Source organism: Takifugu rubripes, chromosome 13, assembly GCF_901000725.2.
Source record: "Takifugu rubripes chromosome 13, fTakRub1.2, whole genome shotgun sequence".
Lineage (NCBI taxonomy): Eukaryota > Metazoa > Chordata > Actinopteri > Tetraodontiformes > Tetraodontidae > Takifugu > Takifugu rubripes.
Genome location: NC_042297.1, coordinates 17,257,905 through 17,284,769, shown reverse-complemented (window position 1 = coordinate 17,284,769; position 26,865 = coordinate 17,257,905). Strand labels below are relative to the sequence as shown.

The window sequence follows — 26,865 nt, the reverse complement described above, 5'->3', positions numbered from 1 at the left end:
AACGCACAAAATTATCGCTTTGTGACCAGCTCCTTCATTCCAACTATTTCACCGATTTGATGGTTAGCAAGTGACAATCACAGGAAGCGATGTTGTGTGATAATAAGGCACATGGAGCTTCTGTCTCAGCCCTCCGGAGTGACGTTGTTGTGGTTACTGTTGGTAGAAATACGTTTCTCTGTTTGTCAGGCTTGTCAGGTTGGGTCCTCAGGAGCCCCCCCTATTCCCAGGCTGTCCTTCATGCTGCCTGTATGCAATTAACAGCGTAATTAAAAGCCTGATGAGCTATTTGGTGCAGGGTGAGGCTGCAGGTGTTTGGTGCGGATGCCTATTAAGGCAAGTACACTCACACTGAATACCCCATAACGATATGAGGGTATTATCGTTGAAGTCTACGTGTGGTTTGGTCATTGATTAACATGGTCAGTACGTTGAGCTTGACTATTTTATGCCAGTTTTCATTCAGTCTTGGATCACCCTTAAAGACTGATGTTTTATTAATAAAATACGGGAGAAATGAAGCACTGGTTTTCACATATAAAGTGCTAAATACTCATGCTGGAGCAATAATATTTCAAACCTCAGCAAAAATGTGAGGAATTACAACTCAATTTAAAGCTTGTAAACAATAACAGAGTGAGATGTACATTAGTGTTGCGTAATCTTGTGGTAATACTGCAGATCCGACTACTGTAGCTATAGGATAATGCTGAGATTTATTCACTTTAAAAATGAGCTCTGTTGCTGCGAAAACAGACCTATCCAAAGAGTGCAATGAAAAATCAAGTCCCTATGACCTCCCTTAAGCCCTTAATTGCATTATTATTATTTTAAGGAGGTATTGAAATTTTGGCTAACCAGTCAGGTTTATCCCCACACGATGCTCCATTTCATAACATTATGTCATATTTAATAGCTGAGCTCATCTGAAAGAGGACTAACAACAGAGAGTCTGACGTCGGATGTTGAAACGTGGCAGCCCGAGGCTTAGCTCTCAGCTGGCAAAATTAGACTCATGGCTGACAGGACAAGCAGAAATAAATAAAGATGTAGATGAGAGACAACACAGAGCGTTATCATGTAGCGCCGAGGTTACACGTGAATCCGTCTCCCTATTCATGTCCGTCTGCATTTCTGTCTCTCAGATCCATTCCCAGATGTATATGCACAATCAACTGTGTGTTTCTTGTCTTCCACTTCCTCCCTCATATGCCCCCCTCCACTCCCCTCCCTCTTTTGCACTCTGTGGCAGCTGTGCTGGTGATGGCTCTGTGCCCATGGTGCAAGCTGGCTGCGGGGTCCCAGGTGGCCCACATGACAGTTATTGATGTTCAGGTGTTCAACTCCTCTCACACAGAGACCCTGGAGCGACACACATGCATACGTGGCTACAGATAAACATAGAAGCACGATGCGCACGCATGTATACACTCTGTGGTTGTTCACATGCATAAACAGAAGTCTGTATTCTTACGCACGTTGCCGAGGAGCTGTCTTTCAACAAAGTAACAAGGACAGGGGAGATTTTACGCATATGGCTCCCAGGCTCTAGCGAGCAACAGTTATCAGTCTGCTAAAGAAAAAACAACAGGCGTACGACAGTGTTGTTTGTGCATGATTTCTGTAGAATTTATGACTGTTTTTTTTTTGTGCAGGACAGCCAACATTAGTCGCTGTGCCCAGCGCAGACACACTCCAGATGTGTCTGGCTAGCCAAGGCAGTTGCTCTTGGCACAGCTGCCTCGGCCGAATGTCACAAATACTTTCCGTTATTTAGGAACAGCTCTGGTGAGTAGTGGCTGGAGTGGAAGAAGGAGGTGAGGACAGATGAATCCCAGAGCGAGGAGGGAAGGGGCTGAAAGAGAAGATGTAGATGAAAAGAGAAAATAAATTGTTAGCTCGTGGAAGGATGGAGGAGTAGAAAGGTGCAAAGGGGTGGGTAAGGCGAGAGAGGAGAGAAGGGACAGTGGTGAAAGAGTGAGGCAGAAACCGCTCCAACACAGCATCTGGATTTTATTATCAGCCGTTGGGAAAAATCTAAAAAGGAAGTTTGTTTTTTTCCTCGCAAGCAGCGATATGCCGCACATAACCACTTCACCACCGACAAGAGGAGCCGGGGTCCTCCCAGCGGAGAACAGATGGTCGTTAGAACTTCAATACAATTACATCAATAACAGCTTTCACAGATATAAGCACTGTATGACAGGATCCCTGCAGCTTAGAGCGACAGAAGTACTACTCCTCTACTCTTAGCACCTCTGGCTCAGGATAAATTGCCATCAGTGCATCCTCACTCCCCATCTGTGTTCAAGCTATCCGGGCTTTTCTTTGCAGTTAACCAAATTTAAAGAAACCGTGTGATGATATTTGACTTGGGGCGAGAGAACGGTGACTTGTTGTTGATTTGCTCTGAGTAATATAATCAAAGGCAGGACGGCTTTTGTCAGAGCCCATTAAGAGAGAACCCCCTCTAACAACCAGCCCCCATTTTTTTGAACATGTTTGCTCAGCCGGCGCTGCATGTGCGCTATCACAGGCATTCTCAAGTAACATAGAGGGAAAATATTTGTTTGTGTCCACAGCGTGAGCATATGCAGACAGCAAACGTTTGAGCATGTGTGCATTCATCTGTTCTCGCATGCACTGTGCAGTCCCATCTCCTGCCCTGTCATTAGTGCAAACTTTAAAGCCTCTGAACTCTAAATCAGCTCAAGATGAAGCGGAGTCTGGGAGTTGTCTGCAGAAGTACACACACGCACAAACACACAGATGCATCCAAATCCTTCTTAGTCATGACACAGTTCCGATGCATAGGGAAAAAAATGCATATACCAGAATCTAAAGGCACACAGAAGCACTTTTTGCTGGTGTTGCTGCACCACAGGAAGGTGAATCATTGTTTTTGTGGTCCCAATGGTAGCGGTTCTGTCTCTAGGAATGGCCTTTGGGTTGGTAATTTTATGGGTTCTGTTGGCGCTGTATGCCTTCTTCAATGATCCAGGGCACAGAGCTTAAAATCCCCATGTTTTGATATGGAGACCTGGTGGGAGGCTGGGGGCCAGAGGCTCAGGCTCTGTTTGTGTGGACTCCTCAGCGGCCTGATGGGGAACAGATGTGGGAAGGCAGGCGGCTGGGCAGCCAGCCAGAGCAGCTGGGAGAAATTAAAAACAACAGCATTCCTGGAGACTGGGGGAATTACAGTGAGAGAGAGAGAGGCAGGCGGGGAAGGAAGGAGGGAGGGAAGGAGCCAGAGACACAGGGAGAGTTTTAAGGCTCTGCGGTCACTGAAGAGTCTTTCTAGAGTCCAACAGATTGAATAGATGGGAGGGATTCGAGGGGACTGTTCTGCAGGGGTGAGCTGTATAATAATTTGCAGCTGTATCACTAGAGGAGGAATGGACGCACATGCAGAGAGCATTTCATCTAATAGACACAAACAAACTCACGTGTTTGTGATGTTTGTGTCAAACCTTGCATGCTGACTTTATTTTTATGAACATTTGTCCAGAAGGATGTTGTTGAGGTTTGTAATGTACGAACAGAAAAGATTCAAAATCTCTCCTTCTCTCGCCGTGCACTTGTACAGTCTGTGACCTGTGGTTTTGTGTGGCTCACAGAGAATTGCTTTTCATCATGTTTCATCATGGCACAAGGGGGAAAGCAGAAGACCGAGAACATTTTTAGAACTCAGACTGCAGACTGTTTCTCTGGTGGGCAATCTTTTAACCCCAGTTACGTCACATGTTCAGATATTCGGAGTTAAAGAAACAAGAAAATGATACAGACAGCAGCAATTTTTTTTTAATCATTAGTATTTTTCCCAACTTAATTCAGTTGTTTGTATCGTCCTGATCCGATTTGGCTCAGGAGGATGCAGCCATCACAGATCAACTACACACACATACATGCTCACAACCATTTTTTTTTTAACCAGATTTTGTTTACCTGTTATTTCACAAGATTTTCCATGTCTCTCCTCTTTTTGCCTGTCTTGGTTTTTATTTTTTTGTCCTTGGTGACACAGCACAAACAGACACAGATGTATCAGACCAAGTGGTCTTTTCAATGTATTAAAAGTGAAATCCAGAGCCTGGTGGCTATGTGTGCTCCCTGTCCCCTACCCAGATTAAACATCTGTCTGTCTGTAATCCCATGTCGGGTGGTAGCGCACAAAAAGACAGGACAGTCCCTTTATCCTTGTCCTCCTCTCTCCTCTCCCTCTCTCCTTAGTCAGTGAATCAATACGGAGACAAATTGACCAAGCAGCTTGTAGCATGCATAATAATGCATGTTAGGATGAGTGTTGTCATGTGTGCCCCACAGTGTTGATTGGAAACAGCGAGACACTATTTTTGATCAAAGAGGAGGTTGATTGAAACAAAAACCCTTCTTACTGAAGGCAGCAGGCAACCGATTCAGAAGCATGGGGAGCTTGTTTGTGTGTTTAGGACTCTTTAGAGGAGAATGACTGCATCTATTTCGAGCAGCCTCGATCTGCAACCTTGTGTGTTTATCTTCAGAGAGCCTCGCATGGGGCAAACAGTGGCATGCTCCTCATGTTCTTGAAGATCACTGTGTCAATGGCCCTCGTTCAGTATGCTCAGAGTGGCGCTCTTTAAATACAGACACCAGCTGTTGAACGCATCAACATGAGCTCTCAGAAATAAGCGAACGCCAGCCCGAGTCCAACAGAAGCAAGAGTGAGTTATATCAAGGAAAACAGTGGATCATAACTTGGGAATGGATCACTATTAAAAAAACAATGATTTGATGGTGAAAATGCTGGTTTATTTGGTACGTTTATTACATTAGGTTATTACATTATTCATACTCATTCCCTCTATTTTCCACTGCATCATTAATCTTTTGTTTGTATGTGTGTGTGTGTGTGTGTACACCCTAATTCTAGGGTTCATGGTTGGAAGAACGAAATATTTATATTTTGGTGCATTAAGGATCATCTAAAAGCAAAACATAGAAGATTGAGAGTCCATATATTCACCATTAAGCGCATGTTTACACATTTCCTCATACCATTTTCTTTTGTTTTAATACTGAATATATTTATTTAACGCAGGTACAGAAATGCACACATTTGATCACAATTTATCAAAATATCAGCTGTGCTGCAAATCTGTTTTATTCATTCATCCATGCACATATTTGCACTCTCTGCCATTCACACACAGAGACAGACTCTAAAGCTATTTTCTCACAGGCTGCAAAAGCCCTCACACCTCTCAGCTCAGGTTGACATGGCAAAAAGATGTAGTTCAGCAGCTGCAGAGACAGACGGACACAGTCAACACTCACTGAATTGTAAATTGCATTGTTTGTATAGGTCACGGTGCAAAATATGAGGCAGAACTCATCACAGTGCAGCAGCGTAAGATTCAACAAGTGTCATGTTTTCTTCTCGTGTCCCTTGCCATACTTTTCATCCCCTTCGTGCCACAGACCCGGCATGGCCTTGTTTGGTCCTGGCAGGGTGTCTGGCAGAGGACAGTGAAGATCCTGGTAGCAGCATGGAGCTCTGTTGAAAGCCAGTCCAGCGTGATGGACAGCAGCAGATCCAGCTGCACTTGTCACTGGCTGTCAAGCCGGCTGTCTGAACTCGGGGACGAGAGGGGACAGGCGGGGTGGAGTGAGAACTGTGCACATGTGAATTTGTGTGTGTGTGAGTGTGTGTGGGGGTTGAGGTTGTACTGGAGGGCCACTGATTGGGATGTCAGAGCTACATAGAGGGTATCTGCATGGAGGAGAGGGAGAGAGAGAGAGAGAGACAAAGCGAGAGAGAGAGAGAGAGAGAGAGAGAGAGAGAGAGAGAGAGAGAGAGAGAGAGAGAGAGAGAGGGAGGGAGGGAGGGCTCAGTCAGCAGCAGCTGAACGAGTGAGCAGGTGTGACTGTATGTCTCAAAGGCCCACGGATCTCCAAGAGAGACACAATACAACTTTGGATTCATTTCCACTCCGTGCATTGATTTGTTTTGCGTCTTTTTATGGGGCTTTTGGTCCAAGGAAGCAATCGATGGTTGCCTTGGTGAAAATGTCAGTGCTCTCCTCCTTAACCAGCTGTCTCCACTTTGAAAGTAAGTTTCTTTTCCATCCATGCAAGTGCTCCATGCTGATGACTGTCTGTTTTTTGCCTCTTCCCCTTTCCCCTTCACATTACAGGTAGCAGAGTGCAAACAGTTGGCACAATGCCAGATTCACCTGCGGATGTGAAAACCCAGCCCAGGTCCACCCCACCCGCCATGCCTCCTCCACCTCCAGCTGTCAGCCAAGCAACAAATCGCAATGCTTCATTTACCCCAACTACCAGTAAATCAAGTAAGAGCCCAGGGTTTTCTATGATTATTTGTATGTAACTTGTAGAACCACCATGTCTAGCCACATGTAAGGCCTTACACAGAAAGATGACCTGTCTGTGGCGAGTTGTGTGATCAGAGGGTGGCGGTTAGGGTAAAACCAGGCAGGTTTTATGTGTGTGTTTAGTGAAAACAAGTTACCTGCAGCATGTGCCCACATAAAAGAAACAGCTAGACTTTTAAGGTAGCTGTAGATACCTGAGACGACATCTGCGCAACACTGCAAGGAAGGCATCCCCACTGTGTTGACACGGATATCTACGCACAGTCATTTGTAGGTCAAACCCCGTTTTGACATCCAAGCTCAAACTCTGCTAAATTGGGCCGACCAGATGCCCAGCATGCACGGTGGTTCCGGAGTTTACACTTTTACACTCAGTGATAAACAAAGGGAAACTCCTGCCCTTCAAGGCGTAATAATTGCTGATGTTTTGCATGAAAGTTGTCCTTCTCTCAACGTGTGCATGAACAATGGCTTCTTAAATTCAGAGGGATTTGAAATATTCGTTTCTTCTCCGTGCTGGTGAACAAGTGCTTAAGTCGCTTGAGTGTCAGGTGTGTGTCTCCAAGCATATACTGTGTCCCTGTCCCTTTTGGTCTAGAGAATGCCCTTTGCTTTTGAGTCAAGTGTCTTTGGGTGCGTGTGCAAAGGGCGGCTGTGGCGGTATATGTGTATCTGTGTTGTTTACCAGCTGGTTGAGGCGGCAGCAGCTAGAGCAACCATGCAATGTGTGTACACTACTTTCTTCCCTATATAGCAATGACAGGCCATGTTGTTTCACCTGTCGTGGCGGGCGGTCAGTAGCTCTCTCCTTGCAACCCTCTCTCTAAAACCAGAACACAAGTGCTGCCTGTTGCGATCACATGGTCCAGTCCATATGTGTTTAGACCCTTGACTGAGCAGTAACTATGGCTGGGAGGAACTACAGGAATGAGATTACTGCCCAAACCTCCTATTGTGTTCGAGTAGACCACACGCTGTTAAACACACTGTAAATGTCAATGTTATGTGTTGTGTACTGACACTAAATGCCTCATTTGATTTGCATATTGATAAAATTGTTATTAACTACATAGGACATGAATGTGTAGATAATTTAACAACAGTCGTGAAGGCAGTACAATCTGGTTTCAACTCCAATATGCTGCACATAGCTGTACTGAATGAAGTGATGGAGGATGTTGGAGTGTATATGTAAAATCTTTTTCAATGTTCATGCAAATTGTGTATGCGACTCGAAAAACAAATGGAAGGACAAAATTGGACATCTGAGCTCCCGGTAATTTGTGCCTGCATTATAGAGTTTATACGACTGATCTTATATGTGTGCTGCCTGCTGCTTCTATTCTGAACCATAAAGCTGCAAATCTACTCTCAGCTGGCGGACATGTGTAGGACCGGATTTAGCCACACACCTGCTATTGGAATAAAAGTAACACAGGCTTCAGGACTATTTTTGGCACCTCTTTAACAAGTTCCTCTTATAGTTGTGTCCAAGAGAGAGGGGACACTGCGAGGAGCAACGTGGAATAGATATGATATGGAGGGAGATTGGAGGGAGGGTCGGATAGTAACAGTTGGAAAACAGCTGACGTTGTGCATGTGCATGCACAGGCACACGCGTACAAAAGAAATGACAGGAAATTGCATGTTGGGGTCATTAAGTGCATGTTGTTCTGTGGCAGGGCTGTCAGATTTGACTTAAATACATGTTTTATTTGTGTTGTGGGTTATCTGTACTATGTATGGTGTTAAGGAGCTTCTGGCATCATCACACCCTCAGATCTGTCACATACCCCTCACACTTCAACAAAACAGCGGATTCATGTCATCCCTCCATTCTGTCTCTTGGCAGTGCTGAATGGGAGCAGTCACTCTCCTACATCGCTTAATGGTGCTCCATCCACTCCTAACGGCTTCAGTAATGGGCCGGCCATGTCCTCAACTGCCTCCCTTTCCAACCAGCAGCTCCCGCCAGCTTGCGGTGCCCGGCAGCTCTGCAAGTTGAAGCGCTTTCTGACCACACTGCAGCAGTTTGGCAACGACATATCGCCTGAGATCGGAGAGAGAGTGCGCAGCCTCGTGCTGGGGCTGGTGGTGAGTTCAGAAGAAAATTCTGAAAAGACGCCACTGAAAGAATGACAAGAGAATAAGGCGATAAGTAAATAAGCAACTCTTGTGCCTTTGCCCAGAACTCCACTCTCACCATCGAAGATTTTCACTCGAAACTCCACGAGGCCACCAACTTCCCTCTGAGACCATTCGTCATTCCCTTCCTGAAGGTAAGCCCTCACGCCCTTGAGTCATGTCAGCGAGCTTGAAATTGACAGCAGCTACACGTATCATCAGCATTCATCACTGCGTCTCCATATGCGTCTGGATGCGGTACCCATTCTGCAAATAGCTTTTCGATTGGAAACATACAGGTCTGCGCTGCATAGTGCTATGGAGAAAAGGCATGGCATATGTGAGTGTCCATTAAAAGTGGTTTGTGTGAATATGTCAGACCTCCTGGTGTGTGATGATCCCTCACATCTGGGACCTTACAGCATTGCCTGTGTTATATCAACCAGACAGGTTTGAGAGTTATTTGACAGTGATGACACACATGCAGAATCTCAAATACACACACACACACACACACACACACACACACACACACACAGTGTAGGTTATCAGCACACCCTGCAGAGAGAGAACCAGAGAGAGAGAAACATGGCAGAGGAAAGTGTCAAGGGACCTGTCTTATCTCATCCCGTCTCTTCATCTATCACTTTCTTTTCCGTTCTCTCTAATCATTCACTCTCACTCGCCTTATCTGTTGTTCAGTCACAATTTTCCACTCAAACGGTCTCTGCTTAACACTCTTCTCTACATTTACATCAGCAAGAAAAATCTATACCCTCCCTACTACGATTTATTTCTTTCCTAATGCAGAGATGTCTGTCTCACTTGTTTTTACCACTGAAGGCAAACCTCCCCCTGCTGCAGAGAGAGCTGCTCCACTGCGCCCGGTTGGCCAAGCAGACTCCAGCTCAGTATCTGGCCCAGCATGAGCAGCTTCTCCTGGACGCCAATGCCAGCTCACCGCTTGACTCCTCTGAGATTATGTTGGAGATGAATGAGCACGGCAAGAGGAGGACCCCTGACAGGTAACGGCTCCACATTAAAGCGCGCTCAGAAACAATCTCTAGCACATTCAATGAAGTGTGGAAAATGAATTCTGATTTATTTATTTTTTATTATAGGCATTGTTTCAAGGTAATAAAGTGCCAACAATAAGTGTAGTCTATAAATCCTTTGTGCTTGATGCCTGAACATCCATTATTCTGTGCCAGGCTTTATTTGGCAGGGACAGATGATAAATGCAATGAGAAAAGGAGAACATCTGAGAGGGGAACTCAGACAGAGCAGAGGGGGTGTAATACAGCAGTTCTCCCCAGCAAACCCTACGTATGAGTGCACTGGGGTTTTTTTGTCTATCATTTCGCCTCTGCTTCATTCAGTCACTACAAAGGCGGCATAAAAAAATTACCTGGCATTTCCTCTATTTTTTCCACTGTTGCCCTCCTCTATTTCTGGCAATGTATCCACAGTGCTTCATCACCTTCTTCACTCGTTCCCTTTCCAAGTGTCTGTGACCTGCTGCCTCCCAGCAGCTGCCCATATGTCAGGGATCTGTCCAGATGGTGATGTGCTGACCGCAATGCAGAGCACATCCTGAGTGGGGAGTTGGTGGGGATGGGTGTAGTTGAAGCCCAGTGTGCAATCCCACTTTAATCCCCACACCTCTGTCTCCAGACCTGGGGCTTATAATGTAGGCACAGACGTAAGGGGGGAGGGGTTAGGCTGGGCCAGGACCAGCTGTTCCTCTAATTTCTAGGGTATATATGCGATGTGTATTAGATAGATAGATAGATAGATAGATAGATAGATAGATAGATAGATAGATAGATAGATAGATAGATAGATAGATAGATAGATAGATAGATAGATGGATAGATGGATGGATGGATGGATGGATGGATGGATGGATGGATGGATGGATGGATGGATGGATGGATGGATGGTCATCCAACTAAACAGATTAACATCAACACTACCATTTAAACTATCCAGATGGCTGGAAAAAACAACCTCGTGCGAGCACACATGCGCACACACACACACACAGGCACACAGACTGACTTAAGCACACAGACACAAATGAGCGTCACCAAACATCTGCCAAACACACAGTATTCGGTCCATATTGCCCCTTAAGCCTGGGAGCAGGGTGGGAGGGAGAGCTGAGAAATACTTGCAATCTAAGAGTAGGCTGAGGGATATTCAGATTAGGAGCTTGAGATGCAGGGTGAACACTTGGACTTGTTCAATGCATATGGTGTACAGCTGTGCAAAAGCTTTGGAGAGCCGCTGCCATGCTGCAACTGAACAACAAGCAATTCTCAGCAGGGAGACATATGTGAGTTTCTTTGTTCACACCCACTATGGAGGAGCTGCAGAAATAACAAGAAAGACAGTGTTTAAACAGACTCTCATAAGTCAATTGTGCCGACTGAAGCAGCTGCAAAACATATCTAAATTTTAGTGTGTTTAAACTTCTGGTCACTAATCTCTCTAACATCTTTTACAGGACCAAAGACAGCTCAGAGAGAGACGGATTGCACCCGGAGCACCTAGCTAAGAGGCCCTGCACCATCAGCCCCAGCCAGCGTTTTAGCCCCAGCACGGGTCTTCCTGCTCACCCGCCTCCCAACGGCCTCCCCACACACCCTCCGAATGGACTGTCCCACCCTCCCAACCCTCAGATGGGACCTCAGCACTACCGCTTAGAAGACATGGCCCTTGCACACCAGTACAGAGACGCCTACAGACACAGTGAACGAGACAGACACCGGCAGACAGGTAGGATAACTGCACAACAATCTATCGGCCGTCAGTCCCCAGAGGATAGAACATGTGCTCATGCACAGGAAAGTGAGATATATGTAGAGAACAAAGGCCAGTTGTCTGTCTTGTGTGATAATCCTTCTGGCAGTGCATCTATATAAAGAACAAACCATACATGTCCATGTGTTACAACTGTGGCAACCATATATGCTGTCCTTCTGTGTTCCCAAAAGGAAAGGGTTGAATTACATGTGAACCTTGAGTATATAAAGCTATTTTTAAAAATTTGAAATCTACAGTATTGGGAACAAAAGCACAGAAATAACATTTTAATATTAAGGGATGTAAGTAGTGCGGAATGGGCCTCATCTCACTCTCATCAGGACAGGTGACATCAACCCCCTTCCACAATTAAAAATAATAACAGGTGACTTATGTTGGATGAATGTGCTCCTAGTGATGCAATCTCTACAATCTGTAACATATGGACTTCTGCTTTCTGAGCAGAATAAAGCCCTTAAAATGGGATTTAAAGTGAGAAAAACATTAAAAAAGTGGAAGAAATTGTGAGGTGAAGGCTCTGAATCAAAGATCTATTTGTGCTTCCTTCAGCAGTGCATGGAGCCCGCCAAGAGGAGGTGATTGACCACCGTCTCACGGATCGAGAGTGGGCAGAGGAATGGAAGCACCTTGATAATGTATGCATCGGCGTGGTAGATATGTGTTAAATGCCCCACTGCCCCATTTACAACCGGCAGAATTTCACAGAAATAAGGATGTTTGCAGGTTACAGACAACTTCCCTCCCGTCTGGGACACATCCTGAAGACAAGTGATTGTTGTTGTGTCAGTGTTTTAGTTAAAAACAAAATCCAAAATGAGACAGCACCTCTGTGTCTACCTGCCGGTCAGTGCCGTGAGGACAAAATCACGTCAATAGACATGTAGACGTGTATACCACAGACTCACACTGAAACAGAGCTCCAGATGGAGCTCGGGGCCCAGCAGAGAGCAGCTCCAGCTGGGGAGAGCAGCTGAGACAAGAGCTGCAGTCATGGAGAGAACCGGCCAGGCCTGGCCGCACGCCAAATTAGAAACACTTTGCTGAAATAAATATAGCGAACTCAGAGAGAGGAGGGAGGGGTTAGCAAAGCTGGGACAGAGAAGAGGGGCAAACAGTGAATGGAAATAATGTTATGGGTTGAATGTCGAAGATGTAAACTTATTTAATCGGCAGGCCTGGTGTGGAAACACAGGACACTGTTGGGGAGGAAAGTGACTGCAACAGAGTGGAGAAAGGAGAGGAAAAAAGAGAAATCTGTTGAGCTGGCAGAGATCAGACCAGAAGGGTAGAAAGGAATTGGCACATTTTTATCAGCAGCCCAGCTGTTACATTATCCTTGCTGTAGTGCTCTTTGACTGACTATAAATTTGCTGACAGGAATCAAACTGATTTTTGTCTGTGTTTTGTTTGGGATTTGATTTTTTTTTTTTTTGAGAGCTACATATGTCCAGATCAACCACTTTAACTGACAATCAACCTCGTCTGTTGCAGCTCTTGAACTGCATCATGGACATGGTAGAGAAGACGCGCCGCTCTCTGACAGTGCTGCGCCGCTGCCAGGAGGCCGACCGGGAGGAAATGAACCACTGGATCCGACGCTACAGCGACGTGGAAGAGATGAAAAAAGGTGGGAGCAACGGACTGCACTGCCTTCCTCCTTCTCCTCTTCCTCCTCCCTCTACTCACCACAGCTCCTCTTCCAACACAGCTAACAGCAGCGAGTCACTGCCCGTAGGAACGCCCTCGGCTGCCGAAAGGCAGACAGGCAGACAGACAGGTAGACAAACACTCACAGGGTATTTCTGGCAAACACTGACAGCAAGGTAGGGCCAGACAGAAACAGGCAGTTAGATCAAGAGCTCCAGCATGGGGGGCCTGGACCCCTGCTTTGTCCATTCTGAGCGTGTGCAATTACAGAACAAACACACACATGTTGTAGAGATGCAGATATATTTATATGTCGAGTATAGAGGTTAAGAAAGCAGCCGTTCCAAATGTTTTTGTATGTGAACGTTCATAAAACAATGGATTATTTGCACGTTTAAACAACTATTTGCAGTCTTACGCCTGCAGAAAGCTCATCGATTATTCTCTAGTCACGTCACACTCCTTTTCTGGCCAGAAATGGTTGAAAAAGGGCTTTATTTATGCCACAAGTGATGATGTTTAAGTGTGTGCATGTGTGTGCGTGAGATCGAGTCTCAGTATTTTGCCTGCTTGTGTGTTTCAGAGATCCACAGAGACTTCCTACACAGGCCTCCTTCGGGATACCTGCCAGAGGAAATCTGGAGGAAAGCTGGTAAGTGCAAAGTTCTCTTTATATTCTTCTTGAGTGTCCTAACAGACTAACAAAACACACAAACACAAGCACACCCGCCACAGCCAGTCTTCAAGGCCCCTGCCCCGGCTATAGAGACAAACAGAACAGAGGTGTTATTGCCACAAGGGTCCATCAGGGCAGAGGATTGGAGGCTTTCTGTGTCATTAAGGCTAAATGTCTGCCATCTGTCACCACTATGAAAGGCCACTGCAGTTAAACCAGCAGTGAAAATGCAGTCACCTGGCTCAAAGCAGGCCGCAGCAGTGCAGCTCGAGATTTATTGTCCTCCGGTTTTTAATTAAGATGGACTTTATTCATCCCCGTGGGGAAATTGAATAATGTGGTTTACTGCAAAATATCTCTGAAACTTTGGGCTCAGAATGGAGCCAGTGGATGGATGGTGGGAGTTTCATGCTTGCATGGGCATTCTCACACACTGCATGTAAGATAGAGCCAATCCCAGGAGTCATCTGGCTCTGCCCCGTTCCGCCCAGTATTGTTACTGTATATTACCATCATAATTCCCTGCAGAGGAAAAATGCTGCTGCTGTCGGCAAAATACTGCGCTGCATTTTCACCAGCGGGGTAAAAAAGGCTCTTTTAATTGCAGTTGTTTTTCATACAGGTACCACAAGCATCCCGCTCTCCCCAGCATTAAAGCACCTTCAAAACAGGCAGGGTGAGTAAAAATATCTCACTCACGAAGTCTCACCTCTGCTGTGTGTACGTGTTAGCGTCTGCTAGGTATCACGATCATGCTCTGGCACCTCTTCTTACAAATTATAACCACACATGTGAGGCTCTGATTCAGGTAGGGAAACTGCAGTGCTTTTGAAAAATAAGATCTTAAGAGTGAAAACGCGGACAGACGTAACGCACTTGCCAAATCCCTGCGGAATTAAAACATTAATATTGCTGCCCCCATGTTTTTCCATTAAGTGCTAATTGCCCCAGCATCTGCTATGCAGTCTTCTCGATAAGGATTAATTAAATTTGCAAACTAATCTTAGTGGTGCACGCATTAGGGCAGATAATCGAGGAGCTGGAGATAATGCAGATAGTGTTTGCAATGGAGAGATGAAAAACAAGAAGGAGGGATGTGACAGAGCGGGACTTAAAGGTAGAGATGAGATGAGGAGAAGCATTGGAACATATGTCTGAGCGTGACCGTCTGTGTGACGGGATTGACAGAATTCCAGCTTTTAAGAAGATGAGCTGCGAGTTGTGTACACGACCATGTACACGAGAGGAGTGGAAGCGTCGCCTGCATGTGGTCCAAAACAGCTGGAGTGGATCTGAAAGAAAAACTGACAGTTATTTATGGATTGAATCTGAAACACCTATGTGATAAAACTGGGAGCTATGGAAAAAAAAACAAAAGCACAGCATCGGCTGACCTACCTGCAGAGGTCTGTTTCTATGAAAGATGTATATATGGAAATATATGTCTGAATAAATGACAGAATAAAAGTATAGAATACTTAATAATAATGAATATCATCAGGAAGGAAAGGACATAAGAAAGAGAATTTTTTAAAATCTATTAAAAGCAGCTAAACTAAGTGCTATCTAAGATGTTTACATGGTTGTGATATGAGAGGCTTCTACAGGTGTTGCGTATGTTGAGGTCAGTAGTGAGAGGTGGCACATTACAATCACTCCTGCCACTTACTGAGAAGAGAATATGGGAAGTTTCTATTTTTGCCTGCCATCTGGACAGGAGTCTATGCACCTGCCTGCTGTAAAAACACAGCCTCTTCACTCTTTCTGCTCCTGCTGGGAGAACACGTAGCCAGGGTGATAAAAAAAAAAAACTACTCCGCAGGAAGCTGAAAATTATTCATCTTATCCTAACAGTTTCTATTAAAGTTGTTTTAAACACCACGTTAATCCAGGATCTTGGATGGGGGGAAAAATAAAACAAAACAAGTAGGTGAAAAAAACATGTGCTCCAGAAATTATTGTGACCAGGCTTGATTCAATTAGTCGGGCTGGTTTTCTTATCTGGGAGTTTAAAATGATTTGACATCTGTTCGGCAACATGATGGATAAGAGAAGAACGATGGCGCTGACAGCGTGGGATTGTGGTCAAAGCACTAATGCTCCTTTCTTTCTCTCCCTTTGTGCCATCAGAGGAGGCGGTGAACGAGGTTAAGCGGCAGGCGATGTCGGAGCTACAGAAAGCCGTCTCGGACGCTGAGAGGAAGGCTCACGAGATGATCTCGGCAGAGCGCTCAAAAATGGAACGGGCCCTGGCCGAGGCGAAGAGGCAAGCCTCGGAGGATGCACTTACAATCATCAACCAGCAGGAGGACTCCAGCGAAGTGAGTACCTACCACAGACCCCTGCGGCCGCCCGTATTTTACCCCTCTCTCTTTAGACTCCTCTGCAGCACTCTCCCATGTCATCTATTACCCTTCACTTTGTTTCCTTTATCCTCCGAGTTATCTTCTGTAAGCAGCCGGCTGCTCTTGGTTTGGCATGGATGGCGGTGTTATGATTACTGTACAAGCAGTCCAGTTGTGTGTGTTCGTAAAAGAAGGGGGGGACACAGATGGCTGGAGCAGAGCACCAGACTCAGGCCATTATAGTGTAGTTGACCACCACCTGCTGGTAACACAAACCAGTGTGTGAAGCAAAACCTCCTAAAGGACTCACAGAGAAATTAAGATATTCTTAAAATCTTTCCCATAAGGACAGTTCCGATCCAGCAACAAATGATTTAGCTTGGAGCGATATGTAGGATATAATCCTGATTTATCCATAATTTTATTTCCATTCTATTTTTTTTTAAATATATGCGCAAACAGCCTGCCCTTAGCTTATTCTCTATCTTACAATTTAAAAATATTAGAGAAAATCCCCCTTTTTTTTGGGACAAAAAGAGACTTATTTTTTATCTCTCCCCACTGTCTCACCAGAGCTGCTGGAACTGCGGGAGGAAAGCCAGTGAGACGTGCAGCGGCTGCAACACAGCTCGTTACTGCGGCTCCTTCTGCCAGCACAAAGACTGGGAGAAGCACCACCACGTCTGCGGTCAGGGCCTGCAGGGGCTGCCGGGGGGCGGCGGCGTCCCCCTGGGCACCCCCTCCTCCTCGTCCTCCTCAAGCTCCCTGGCATCTTCCGGCGCGCCCCCCACTCACTCAGAGAGCACCCCTCCGGGACCCTTGTCCCTGGCAGTCCAGAGCAGCATCACGGGAGGGGCTGGCGGCGGCAGCGCCAGCGTCTCTGCCAGCCCGAAGGAGAGCAGTTCCAGCAGTGCCTCTCGCTCCACAACCCCAGCCACCCCCGCCCTACTGGACGCCACCTCACGCTGATGTCAGAGCCCCGCCCCTTTCCTGCATACTGATGTGACTGTGCCGATACTCTACATAAAACCAAACTGAAGAAGCTTCATCGCACACTGCTCCCCACTCCTCTACAGCAGTCCTCATGTCTTGTCCTGAGCTCCTCTGCAGTCTCTGTCCCTACCAGCTGATGATAGACCTTTCTTGGAGCTTGTTACCTTTATGCCCTTCCAGTAAATATTCTGTTGTAACTGCAGCCACAGAAGGATTCCGACCTAGTGTTCAGTGTCCTGGAAAGGGTTCCCTATCTCTGTGTTCTGTCACGGAAACATATCAGACGTGTGCTGTAAACATGAATGTGTGGCAAGCTTGTTAAACACTGTCCAAATAAGGACCAGTCAAGGTCTGCGGTAAAGCAACCTTAGGTCGGGAGGAAAATGATTAGCACTTGGAATTCCCTTTAATTTAGCACCAATGATCGATCAGTACCTGGCTCTAACACGTGCACTACCAGTCTGACCAGTTCAATGTGGCACTTCACGATCCCACAGTATTATACGGGGACAAGAAAGAAAGACAACAACCCTTTTTCCAAATAAACGTGGGAAGGGTCTGCCATTAATTCCTCAAAAACACAGCTTAGTATTTATTAAATGTTCTGGCTTTAAAGGAAAACAAAGAGAAGTCCAAATATACTAGATGATGATGGTGACGCTGATGACAACTATAATGATATGAAAGTAAAGTTTAAACTGCTAACTACCTTGCTAGCGAGCCAAGAAAAACTACACCGGACTCACCTCTCTGCACCATTGTGAACCCAAATGAATTCAAAGATGAAAAAAATAACACGATCCAAACCTTTGTAATACACTGCCAAAGTGAGTAAGTAAGCGATAAGGAGAAGCACTCATAACCAAATGCAAAGCAACATCACCTCCTCAGCAGACACGCCAGGCCCGAGAGGACCACGTTGTGGAGAAGCTGCAGCTAGCGGAGCGCGACGTTTCTGAAACTGTTCCTGCAGCTGCTCTCTGCAGTCTGGAAGAAGCTACAGCGATTCCCTCATCGATGGCCCAGACTAGTGAATATGGACGATGCTGTGAACTTGCTTGGACTTAAATGAAATGGATGGGAACCCTGCCACAGTGCGGTTTGTGAGTGTGTGTGCGCGTGTGCGTGTGTGTGACTGTAACAGAGGGGGAAAGGGGAAGGAAAGACTCAAAAGGAGACAAAGGAAAAAAGATACATGGCAGTTGTGCTGCCACACACCTGTGAAAATGCCCTGAGAAGGAACTGACAAGTGTGGGAAGGTGGCAAGTCCCTTTTACAGCTCCACAACAATTTTTTTGTCAAGGAATTGCTGTTACCTTTGCATTTATCATCACTTTTTTCCCAAAGCAACAGGCGGAAGAATCTCGTGAAGGGTGGCGTAGACTTGGTTCTCTCTCTACCTCCCCTGCCCGCTGACGGCCCTCCCACGCTCTTCCCTTACTACCTGACTCTAGTCCCCCCACCCTAACACCCCCCACCCCGCTGCACCCTCAGCCCACATCGAACAGAGCCTCACAGCAGTCACGTGGGAAGGGTACAAACCTGCTTGTAGATATTGTTCCTACTTTCAGATTCCAATAGTCTCTTGTCGCTGATGTCCATATGTGCTGCCCTTGTGTATATCCAGACAGAAGGACTTTGTTTTGGTTCTTTTAGTTTTGTTTCTTCCTTTTTCATTTCCTTTACGTTTGGGCTGAGCAGTAAAGTCAGAGCAAAGGACACTTGTCGATGAAAGGAAGCCCCGTATTTTGCTTGTTTGATTTGTTGTATCTATATTGATGAAATGAAACCCCTCTTGTAGAATATTTTGTATGGCTCGCATTGTAAGACAGTGAGAGGACAGAGGTGCAATATGAAGAGAATTCAGCTACTGAATGGAACCTCATCAACTGCCCATAGGGTGTCATATAATATAGATACATATAAATATATTTAAAAGTAACATCGGTAAGTTAATGTGAATGTACATAGTATTTAAAGAGGTCCAAAAATGTGTTTGCCAAATAACAGAAACCTTTTAAAAATTCAATGTCCAGAATATGATTTCTCTCACGCAAATTTCCGTCAAATCAAAGTGTCACGTGACCGCCAGTGAAGGAGACCGTTGGCATCAGAGGTAAAGCGGTGACATGAAAAGGAACTGACAGGGTGGATGCAATTAATCCTGTTTTTGTCAAAGTGGTGTTCAATCAGGCTTACGGCGAATTAAATGTCACCCCAGTTTACGTCCTGCAGGGAGGAACTCAACAGCAAACATTAACGAATCAATCAATATCTGAAGGGTTTAGTTCCCTGATTCATTCAGCTTTATTTTGATTATAATTTTTTAGTGCCGTGTTCATTTCCATCCTTTCCACATGAAGCTGGAGTCGCCCTCCGCCCTGGCCCACATGGTGTGTTTGAGGATGTGTGTGTGAGAGTGTTTGTGGTAAGAAAAATCTGTCGTTTCTTTGTTCATGGTGCCGGAAAAGCCATTGCTGTAGGATTTAGGATATCTCCTATACCAGTGTTAAGCTACAATGGATCTCTAATTGAATTTAAATGAATCCTCTAAAAATTTAAAAAAAAAAATAACAAAAAAAATTTAAATTATTTATTTATTAAGATGGAATTTGAGTGGGATAGTTCATAGGAATATTTAAACATCATCGTTTCAGCATTTTCCACGCGCACCTATTAAAAGAACGCTCTGGATTTACAGGAACGTCGGGAATAGCAACACAATTTGGTTGGCCTCAAACTTGGACCAAACTTTCCTCCTGCTATATTTTCTCTTTTTTTCCTAATGCAATTAAAATGGCGTAAGCTGCGAGGTACCCTGCGTCCGTGTGTAGCATTTCTGTATGTTCTGTATTTACCTTGGCATCTGCCTCGTTTGTGTCCTTTCTCTCCAAAACACCTAATTCCTCCACTGGCGCCGCCTCATCGTAACTCCTCTCGCACTAGCTACCTCCTGCGACCATACAGCTAACCACCAGGAGAGTTAACCTGGACTTCAGAAAAAGCTGGGCTCGCTGCAGACACGGAAAATGGCTCATTAAAGTGGGGGCGAGGGAATTCTGACACATCGAAAGGAACTGCCATCATGACGCGGAATAGCGACTATTGTCTCATTCCATAAATCAAGCTGACGGTGTTGCAATCCACCAACACAATAGAGTCAAACCTGCAGTTTACCCAAATGACAGAATCAAACATTACATTTGATGTCCAAAACCAATAAAAGCACAGACCAAAGTACTGCATTGCTATAGTGGGCTTTGACACATTGTGTTGACCAGGGAGGGCTTGAAGTTGGAGCTTCACAACAACCAAAGTGTATAAAATACACAGTCAACGAAGCAGCCGAGCTCCAAAAATGTAGAACTCTTACTCAAGCAATTGGAGTTGTTGTATCCAAACGGAACAGTGCTTCATTAAAAAGGAGAGGCTGGTCTGGGAAAAGCCCACTGATGGCTCTTTACAATTGCGACGCCTTGCAGAGATAAAATGAATGTGTGGTTTTTGTGTCTTTGCCTTTTGGTGGCAGCGTGTGTGTGTGTGCATGTGTGTGTTTTATAGGAGAAACTTTTTTCTTGTCTCTGTAAAAACTTGAAACCTTCAGAGCTTTAATGAAACATTCTGTAGTGGCAGATCACCTCACATTAAGTAGAAACAGCTTTGTGCAGTAATGCATCACGCCATCGTCCTCCTAACAGCTCCGCTGTGCCAATTCCTCTCAAATCCAATCGCTTTGCATGTGCCTCCGTGTCTGCACACGAGCCCCCGGATAAACGAAACAAAACCAAACACAATAGGCTTGTTACAAAACGACTAGAACGCAACCAAAACCTGCAGCTTTTCCTCTTCACCTTTCAGTCTCAGTGAAATTTAGATGCCATGTCCCAGCAGGAAGGAGTTTCATGGGGCACCAGAGCTTCAGAAGATGGAGTAAACTGTCCAGTTTGCTTTGACAAACCCCCATATGGACTGAAAATATGGCAAATGCATAAGGGCTCTGCTGTTGAGAGCGCCACCCAAGGGTCTCCGACATCAGCCACTTCTCCGTTCAACTATGTACATGATATGGGCAAAGCGCACGCTTACAAGTGACACATTTTTAGCAGGTTGGCATTTGTCTGTCCCTATCCTAAATGTTAACTCTTTCGATGACATTTCAAGGCTCATCTGATATGTCGGTGACACGTCCGTCCTGTGAAACAGGTGCTGAAGATTAGCTTAGGCAGAAAGCTAACGTGGCAAACAGTGGATCCAGCACTTGTTTCCCCTAAAAGCCATGGCTCAGGATGGTCCTGTTTTAACCTTTACATGGATTTGAAGGAAAAAAAAAAGGTTTATGGTTTTATATGTGTAGGGAAGCATTCTTTACTGTACTGTGCAATACATTACTTACAGAAAAAAGAAACTGTTTCTGTAGGAAAGGTTGGCGCTTTGAAGACTCTTCTCATTTTTGTTTTCGCTCCCTCTTCGAAAGGTCCTGTTGCCGTTTTTAGATGAAGTTAACTGTGCCAGAAGAATTAAACTCTGATTTGTATTTATTTCTTGCATGCTTTCCTTCCTGTTGCTAATACCGCTCTTTAACTGTTCGCTCTGTTGGATGTGTGAAGCTGTAAAACATTCTAATTCAGGTTATTGTCTGTGTTGAACAATGTAACTGTGTAATTAAAACATGAAACGAGTCTCCAGCTCCCTTACTGCCTGTTTTTGCACACACGAGACAAGAACAATCGATTCTTATAATCACTATCACAGAGTCCTGATGTACACTTGAGGAACCACATTATCTACTCTCGCTGAACAAAAAAGCAGTAATAGATATATTCTACTGTAGCTACTCATTACACTGCTATATCATCATTCTTATTATGCTCAGGATTCCTCATACTTTAACTGATATAATTAGCAACCCCTGATTTATATTTACCATAAAAACCCTATTATTTGTAAAAAAAATTCCTTAGTTTTATGCTTTTATTTTTTGATGAGGATCCACTGAACTCTTTTTGTCAGAATGGAAAATAAGTTAGACAGCACAAATGAGCAATAAAATACATGATTGAAAAAACCATATACATGCACAATAATCAAGGTTCATGAGTCAGGCTGTTGACAAATACCTCTGTTAGCTGAGTAATTACAGCTAACCCAGAGATGGCTTTGTGGATATTTCTTACTTCTCTGTATTTATTGAGGTCCTGGTGCACCTGCTGTGCTGCCTCTCTGCTCCTTCCCCCACCTCTTCCTGTAATCAGTTGGTGAGGGCAGATAAGCCGAATAATGTGCCTCACTGGTGATAACAATCAGACTCCAGTGTGAACATGCAAATGGACTCAAGACCAAATAGAAAGAAAAGATAATGGGGATGTTGATAATACATTTTTCAAACAGCACCACTTAGTGAATTGGGGATGATTTCTGAGGAAAATAGAAACTGAAAAAAGCCTAAAAGGACCAAATCCACAAAGGAATCGTTTCTTTTTTTTCAATTTCACGTGCAGATGCTCATTTTCCTCTAATTAGCATTATTATTAATATCTATTTCCACGGTATGTGTAAGGTGGGGTGGGCTGTGGGCGCGCGGAGTTCCCCCCGTGTTGTCACGCCCCTGGACAGTGGACGCCTTCCTTCAGCTGCGTCTCGCGTCCTCTCGCGCTGCTGTCAATCAAGCCCGCGCGCCCCGCTGTCAGTCCCAGGTGATATCTATTAGCGGACCTCCTATGCGTTCGGCTGCCGCCCTTGTGATCCATCAGCGTTTCCGCACCGCGCGACGCGGTTCTGTTCGCCGGTTTATCTGCAGGCTGCGGTCCGGGCGCGGAGAGGCCATGTTGGAGCTGTGAGCATGGCTGAAAACCATCTGGATTACGACTACCTGGAGGACGAGGCCATCGACGAGCATTTCGCCGAAGACCCGGTGGGTGTCGGCATGTCGTCTCCTTGCGGTGAACGCTGCCGTGTTGTTTGTTTGTTTGCGGGCTTTTGTGCGCGCGCCAGTTGCAGACGGTGGTCACTCTGCACGGAGGAGCGCGAGCCTAGCATAAACTGCGGGTTCGGGGTCGTGGCGCTGAAAACGGCGCAGATCGATGAGCCGAATCTGGTGCAACGCGCAGAGGGACGTGCTCACGAGGTGCACGCGGATCGCCGTGGAGGCACGACTTCCAATACGGGCAGGTTTAAATGTGACCGCTCCGATTCTCGGTGCAGTATTTGTTGAAATGAGAACACCTCTGGAGACCGTTGAGGTTGGGAGTGGAGAGATAAGTGGAAAAGGGATATTTGAAACACGATTCTGCCCTCATGTCGCCGGTGGCCAAAGGAAAATTGCCCCTCAACACTGAGGGGAATACTGCTAATCCAGATGAATCTCGAGTTTTGATGACACGGCAGCTTTTAACTTTTGCACAAAAATCCATACATGCAGTGATTAATCCGGGCTTTTCATTGTCTTTTCAATCAGTTGGAATAAAGATGGGTATTACTAGTTATATTACACAATGATAGAAGGCGTCTGGTAGAGAGACATCTCTCCAACTTCTTTAAAAATCTGATCTTTAACAATGAGGGAGGGAGAGGCTTTTGGTATTACCACAGCCTACCGCCAGGTGGCGTTTACACAACACTTTGATGCGATTGTGCCAGTCTGACTTCACATTTGTGTCCTCAGGAGCTAACAGCCATCAAGGCCAGGGTTCAGGAGCTCGAGATGGAGGAAGAGACGGAGCGGCTGAAGGAGGACGAGAGGTGCGACGCAGGGGAGATGCAGCTCATGACCTGCAGCCCTCGCCCCGGTGAGACAGCCCGGCCCGGCCATCGGTTGGTTGTTGCATCTGAATGCTCATTAAGTATTTTGAGAGGCCTCGGCAGCTTGTTCTGGGTCAGCTGGGTGGCGTTGGAGCCTGCAGGCAGGTGAGCGGTGGCCACGTCATCCATTTGGCCAACAGCTGCACTTCATGTGCTTCTTCACCGCCCAGTGTGAAAACAGCAGTGAGCCCCAGCATCGCCCTTGCTGCCCCTGGCAGGTTTTCATGCCCCCTCCATCTCAAATTTGAGCTTAAATAGCAGGGGAGCATACTACTGTTTTTTTTTTTATGCATTCTATCAGAAAAAAAATTATACAAGTAGTGAATGAAAGTGGTAAATATTCATTTTGTGTAGTGGCCCCCTGTGTGGATGGTGAATTCCTAAACCAGCTTCTCTGCTCCCACTGTAATGATGCTTCTTTTTTCTAGGACCTTTCTACAATATGACCCCCGAGGAGAGGATAGATGCCGACAACAGATCGGTCTATGTGGGAAATGTATGACTTTTTGGCTTTTCTTCATAGAAAAACGTCTCCCCATCTGAACACTTTTGAACCTCCCAAATCCAGGTAGACTACGGAGCCACTGCAGACGAGCTGGAGATCCACTTCAATGGCTGCGGGCCGGTAAATCGAGTGACCATTCTGTGTGATAGGTTTTCTGGACATCCTAAGGGGTGGGTTTAATGTCTCTTTAATGTCCCAAAGTCAATAACCAGTCCTTTGTTTTAGAGGTGTTGAGCTGTAGACTTCTCAGATTTCTATTATGTTCTGTTGTGTAATGAAGATATACTGACCTTCCGCGCTGACCTCTAATTATGTGATACTTAAACTGAAAGAACACAACTATATGGATATTGACTTTATTTCTTCTTTGCAGCTTTGCATACATCGAGTTCTCTGACCGAGACTCTGTGAATAGCGCTATTGGTTTGCATGAGACGCTGTTCAGAGGAAGAGTTCTCAAGGTGAGTTTTGTTGTTTAACAATATACAACTGGAACTTTTTGTACAATACTTCTGAGATGGAACACATGGATTAAACCCATTAAAGATGTGGATTTGGTTATTTCTCCGAAAGATTTAGTGGTGTTTGGTTTGCAGGTTTTGCCCAAGAGGACTAATCTGCCAGGCATCAGCACCACAGACAGGGGGGGACACAGAGGTGGCCACACCAGAGGCAGAGGTCGTGGTTTCCGTCCTCCTCGATACCAGAACAGCTCCCGAGGGAGGTTCCGGTACCAGTCCACCAGGCCTCAACATCAGACGCCCCACCCTTACTATGGAGGCCCCTCAGTGGGTAAGAGACAGTGGGGACACATGGATTACCACGAACAGATGCCAAAACGATACCCATGTCTTCTTCTCATCACGCCACCATCAGAGGAGTTGGGGGCAGGGTCCAGTGGACAGCACTACCCTCAACAGCGCTAGCGCTACTTGCAGCATGAGACGGAAGGAGAGAACTAATTTTAAATAAGTTTTATACTAAAATCGTTCAGGAGCGGGACACTCGGAGACGACTCTGCATTCATCCTACAGTGCTTCACGTGTGCGAGATGTAAAGTGAAGATGTTTCGTTGTGTTGCTGTGAATGCATGGGACAACCTTGAAATAGTGTAATTTCTCCCAGTTTCTTTCAATACTAATGTGAATGTATTGTTGCTGCTTGCACTCTTGTTTAAATCTTCTTTATAACTTAAGTTCTTTGCTATGTAAGTGAATAAATAAAACATTGACCCTGTGCTTCATTTGTGGTAAAATGACTAGTTTTATTTACATATGACAACACACAGAAGACAGGATGGCTGTACAGTGGGGACTTGGAAGAAAAAGCTATATGGATTTCAGCCTGCCTGTACCATCATTCCAGATACAATGCTGTCAAAGGCCCTGGAGGGGGGAAAATAACAATCAGTGTTGCAACAGAGGAGTAACAGTTCTTTGTAACTGGAATATAACTTACTTGGACTTAATGGTGTCCCCTGGGATGTGGAATGGGTTGCACATTACATCCGTGAAAGAGTTGTGCAATTTTCTGAACATCTGAAAATCAATTACAAAGCCTCACATTATACCAAATGAGAATGGCTGTGGTTCCTTCAACGTAAAAAGATCTAAGACCAACTTACACTTCTGATCTCATTATCCCGGAGTGATGTGTTTGAGGAGTCCACAACTATGACAAATTTCACCTTGGTGTTGGTTACAAAGCCATATCTAGTTAAGCAATTAAGGATATTCAGTCGCTGTTTTGAACAATAAATATTTGGCCTATTGTTTTGGAAGCTCCACAAGATCAAAACAATGCCTATGACGCAAAATATAGGCCCTCATCATTTTTCTTTTTCAAAAGGATGCACTTTGTAGTCTTCAGTGGGATAGAGCAGCCCCAGGTACAGCTCTCTCTGGTCTCCTATAGACTTGCCCGCTGAGGAGATCTTCTCCTCGACCACATCCAGAGAGGTGTGGACGGTGTAATGAAATTTCAACTCATTTTGAACGGGCACGCAGCGAATGTACAGTGGATAGTTCTACAGGGAAGAAACGAAGAGCACAGATATGCAATACACACCTTGCAACGGTGTCACGTTTGATAATCTATAACAAAACAGAAATAATACAAGGGAAAATGTGACAACAGCTTGCGTACACCAATGCTAACAACGTAGCCTTAGCATTGTTTGGGGTTTTCCACCTTCGGTGCATACTGTTGTAACAAAAAGGGATTTCCAAAAAGACGTCATAGTTTTAATTAAATGGCATAAACCCCGAATATCGATAGACACAAATAAATAACCAGTTGGTTTAAAATGATGAGAAATCATTACCTCTTTGGCAATAACTGCTATGCACACCGCCATGTTATGTTTCCGGCTGTCAGATGTAGTCACGTGATATGGTGCATTCAATTGCTGTTGGAAAAATTGTAATAATCGCTTCCTTGTTTATTCAGGAAGCATAAAACGCAACATCTAAAATCTGTCTTTAAAGCAATTTAACCATATTGTTGTCATAAAGTTAGTTGACGCTTTTCCATCGTTGTTTAAGACTTTCAGGCAGTTCTAAATTATGTTAGTAATTT

At 45.2% G+C, this 26,865-nt stretch overlaps 3 protein-coding genes across 17 annotated transcripts in view; 2 read left to right on the top strand and 1 right to left on the bottom strand.

Annotated features, from left to right (window-relative positions):
• The window catches only part of cbfa2t3 (CBFA2/RUNX1 partner transcriptional co-repressor 3), a 33,681-nt gene extending 12,016 nt beyond the window's left edge, over window positions 1-21,665 (top strand). For 3 of the 14 annotated variants that reach the window (XM_029846148.1, XM_029846156.1, XM_029846157.1), the window contains exons 2-12: window positions 6,174-6,329; window positions 8,224-8,465; window positions 8,561-8,650; window positions 9,339-9,520; window positions 11,005-11,276; window positions 11,874-11,959; window positions 12,816-13,101; window positions 13,555-13,623; window positions 14,270-14,323; window positions 15,778-15,968; window positions 16,557-21,665. In XM_029846148.1, coding sequence (XP_029702008.1) covers window positions 6,174-6,329; window positions 8,224-8,465; window positions 8,561-8,650; window positions 9,339-9,520; window positions 11,005-11,276; window positions 11,874-11,959; window positions 12,816-13,101; window positions 13,555-13,623; window positions 14,270-14,323; window positions 15,778-15,968; window positions 16,557-16,961 — 2,033 coding nt within the window. In that variant the 3' untranslated portion in view covers window positions 16,962-21,665. The remainder of the gene's footprint in view (window positions 1-6,173; window positions 6,330-8,223; window positions 8,466-8,560; window positions 8,651-9,338; window positions 9,521-11,004; window positions 11,277-11,873; window positions 11,960-12,815; window positions 13,102-13,554; window positions 13,624-14,269; window positions 14,324-15,777; window positions 15,969-16,556) is intronic. The other 11 variants (XM_029846158.1, XM_029846159.1, XM_029846160.1 and 8 more) reach the window with 9 other exon arrangements.
• A 932-nt stretch (window positions 21,666-22,597) lies between these two features.
• On the top strand, window positions 22,598-25,531 carry pabpn1l (PABPN1 like, cytoplasmic). Of its 2 annotated transcripts, XM_011610123.2 has the most exons (7): window positions 22,598-22,896; window positions 23,647-23,770; window positions 24,212-24,279; window positions 24,352-24,458; window positions 24,662-24,749; window positions 24,885-25,080; window positions 25,165-25,531. In XM_011610123.2, the coding sequence occupies exons 1-7, from the start codon at window positions 22,825-22,827 to the stop codon at window positions 25,212-25,214; spliced, it is 705 nt and encodes a 234-aa protein (XP_011608425.1). In that variant the 5' UTR covers window positions 22,598-22,824; the 3' UTR covers window positions 25,215-25,531. The 2 variants fall into 2 exon arrangements, with proteins under 2 accessions (XP_011608425.1, XP_003969723.1); XM_003969674.3 differs by having other exon boundaries at window positions 22,601-22,896; window positions 24,885-25,531.
• On the bottom strand, window positions 25,528-26,772 carry trappc2l (trafficking protein particle complex subunit 2L). Its single transcript, XM_003969918.3, has 5 exons — window positions 26,612-26,772; window positions 26,142-26,314; window positions 25,913-26,000; window positions 25,747-25,826; window positions 25,528-25,673 (listed from the first exon to the last, which is right to left on the bottom strand). Exons 1-5 carry the CDS (start codon window positions 26,642-26,644, stop codon window positions 25,628-25,630), a joined length of 420 nt encoding a protein of 139 aa, XP_003969967.1. The 5' UTR covers window positions 26,645-26,772; the 3' UTR covers window positions 25,528-25,627.
• Between the last annotated feature and the right edge of the window lie 93 nt (window positions 26,773-26,865).

Bases quoted from the DNA above. Each gene is read 5' to 3' on its own strand.
- pabpn1l (XM_003969674.3), top strand. From the start codon at position 22,825: ATGGCTGAAAACCATCTGGATTACGACTACCTGGAGGACGAGGCCATC. The intron at 23,771-24,211 runs GTGAGACAGCCC...TCTTTTTTCTAG, and splicing joins GACCTGCAGCCCTCGCCCCG to GACCTTTCTACAATATGACC. The intron at 24,750-24,884 runs GTGAGTTTTGTT...TTTGGTTTGCAG, and splicing joins TCAGAGGAAGAGTTCTCAAG to GTTTTGCCCAAGAGGACTAA.
- trappc2l (XM_003969918.3), bottom strand. From the start codon at position 26,644: ATGGCGGTGTGCATAGCAGTTATTGCCAAAGAG. The intron at 26,315-26,611 runs GTAATGATTTCT...TCTTCCCTGTAG, and splicing joins TAGCAGTTATTGCCAAAGAG to AACTATCCACTGTACATTCG. The intron at 25,827-25,912 runs GTAAGTTGGTCT...ATTGATTTTCAG, and splicing joins GGGATAATGAGATCAGAAGT to ATGTTCAGAAAATTGCACAA.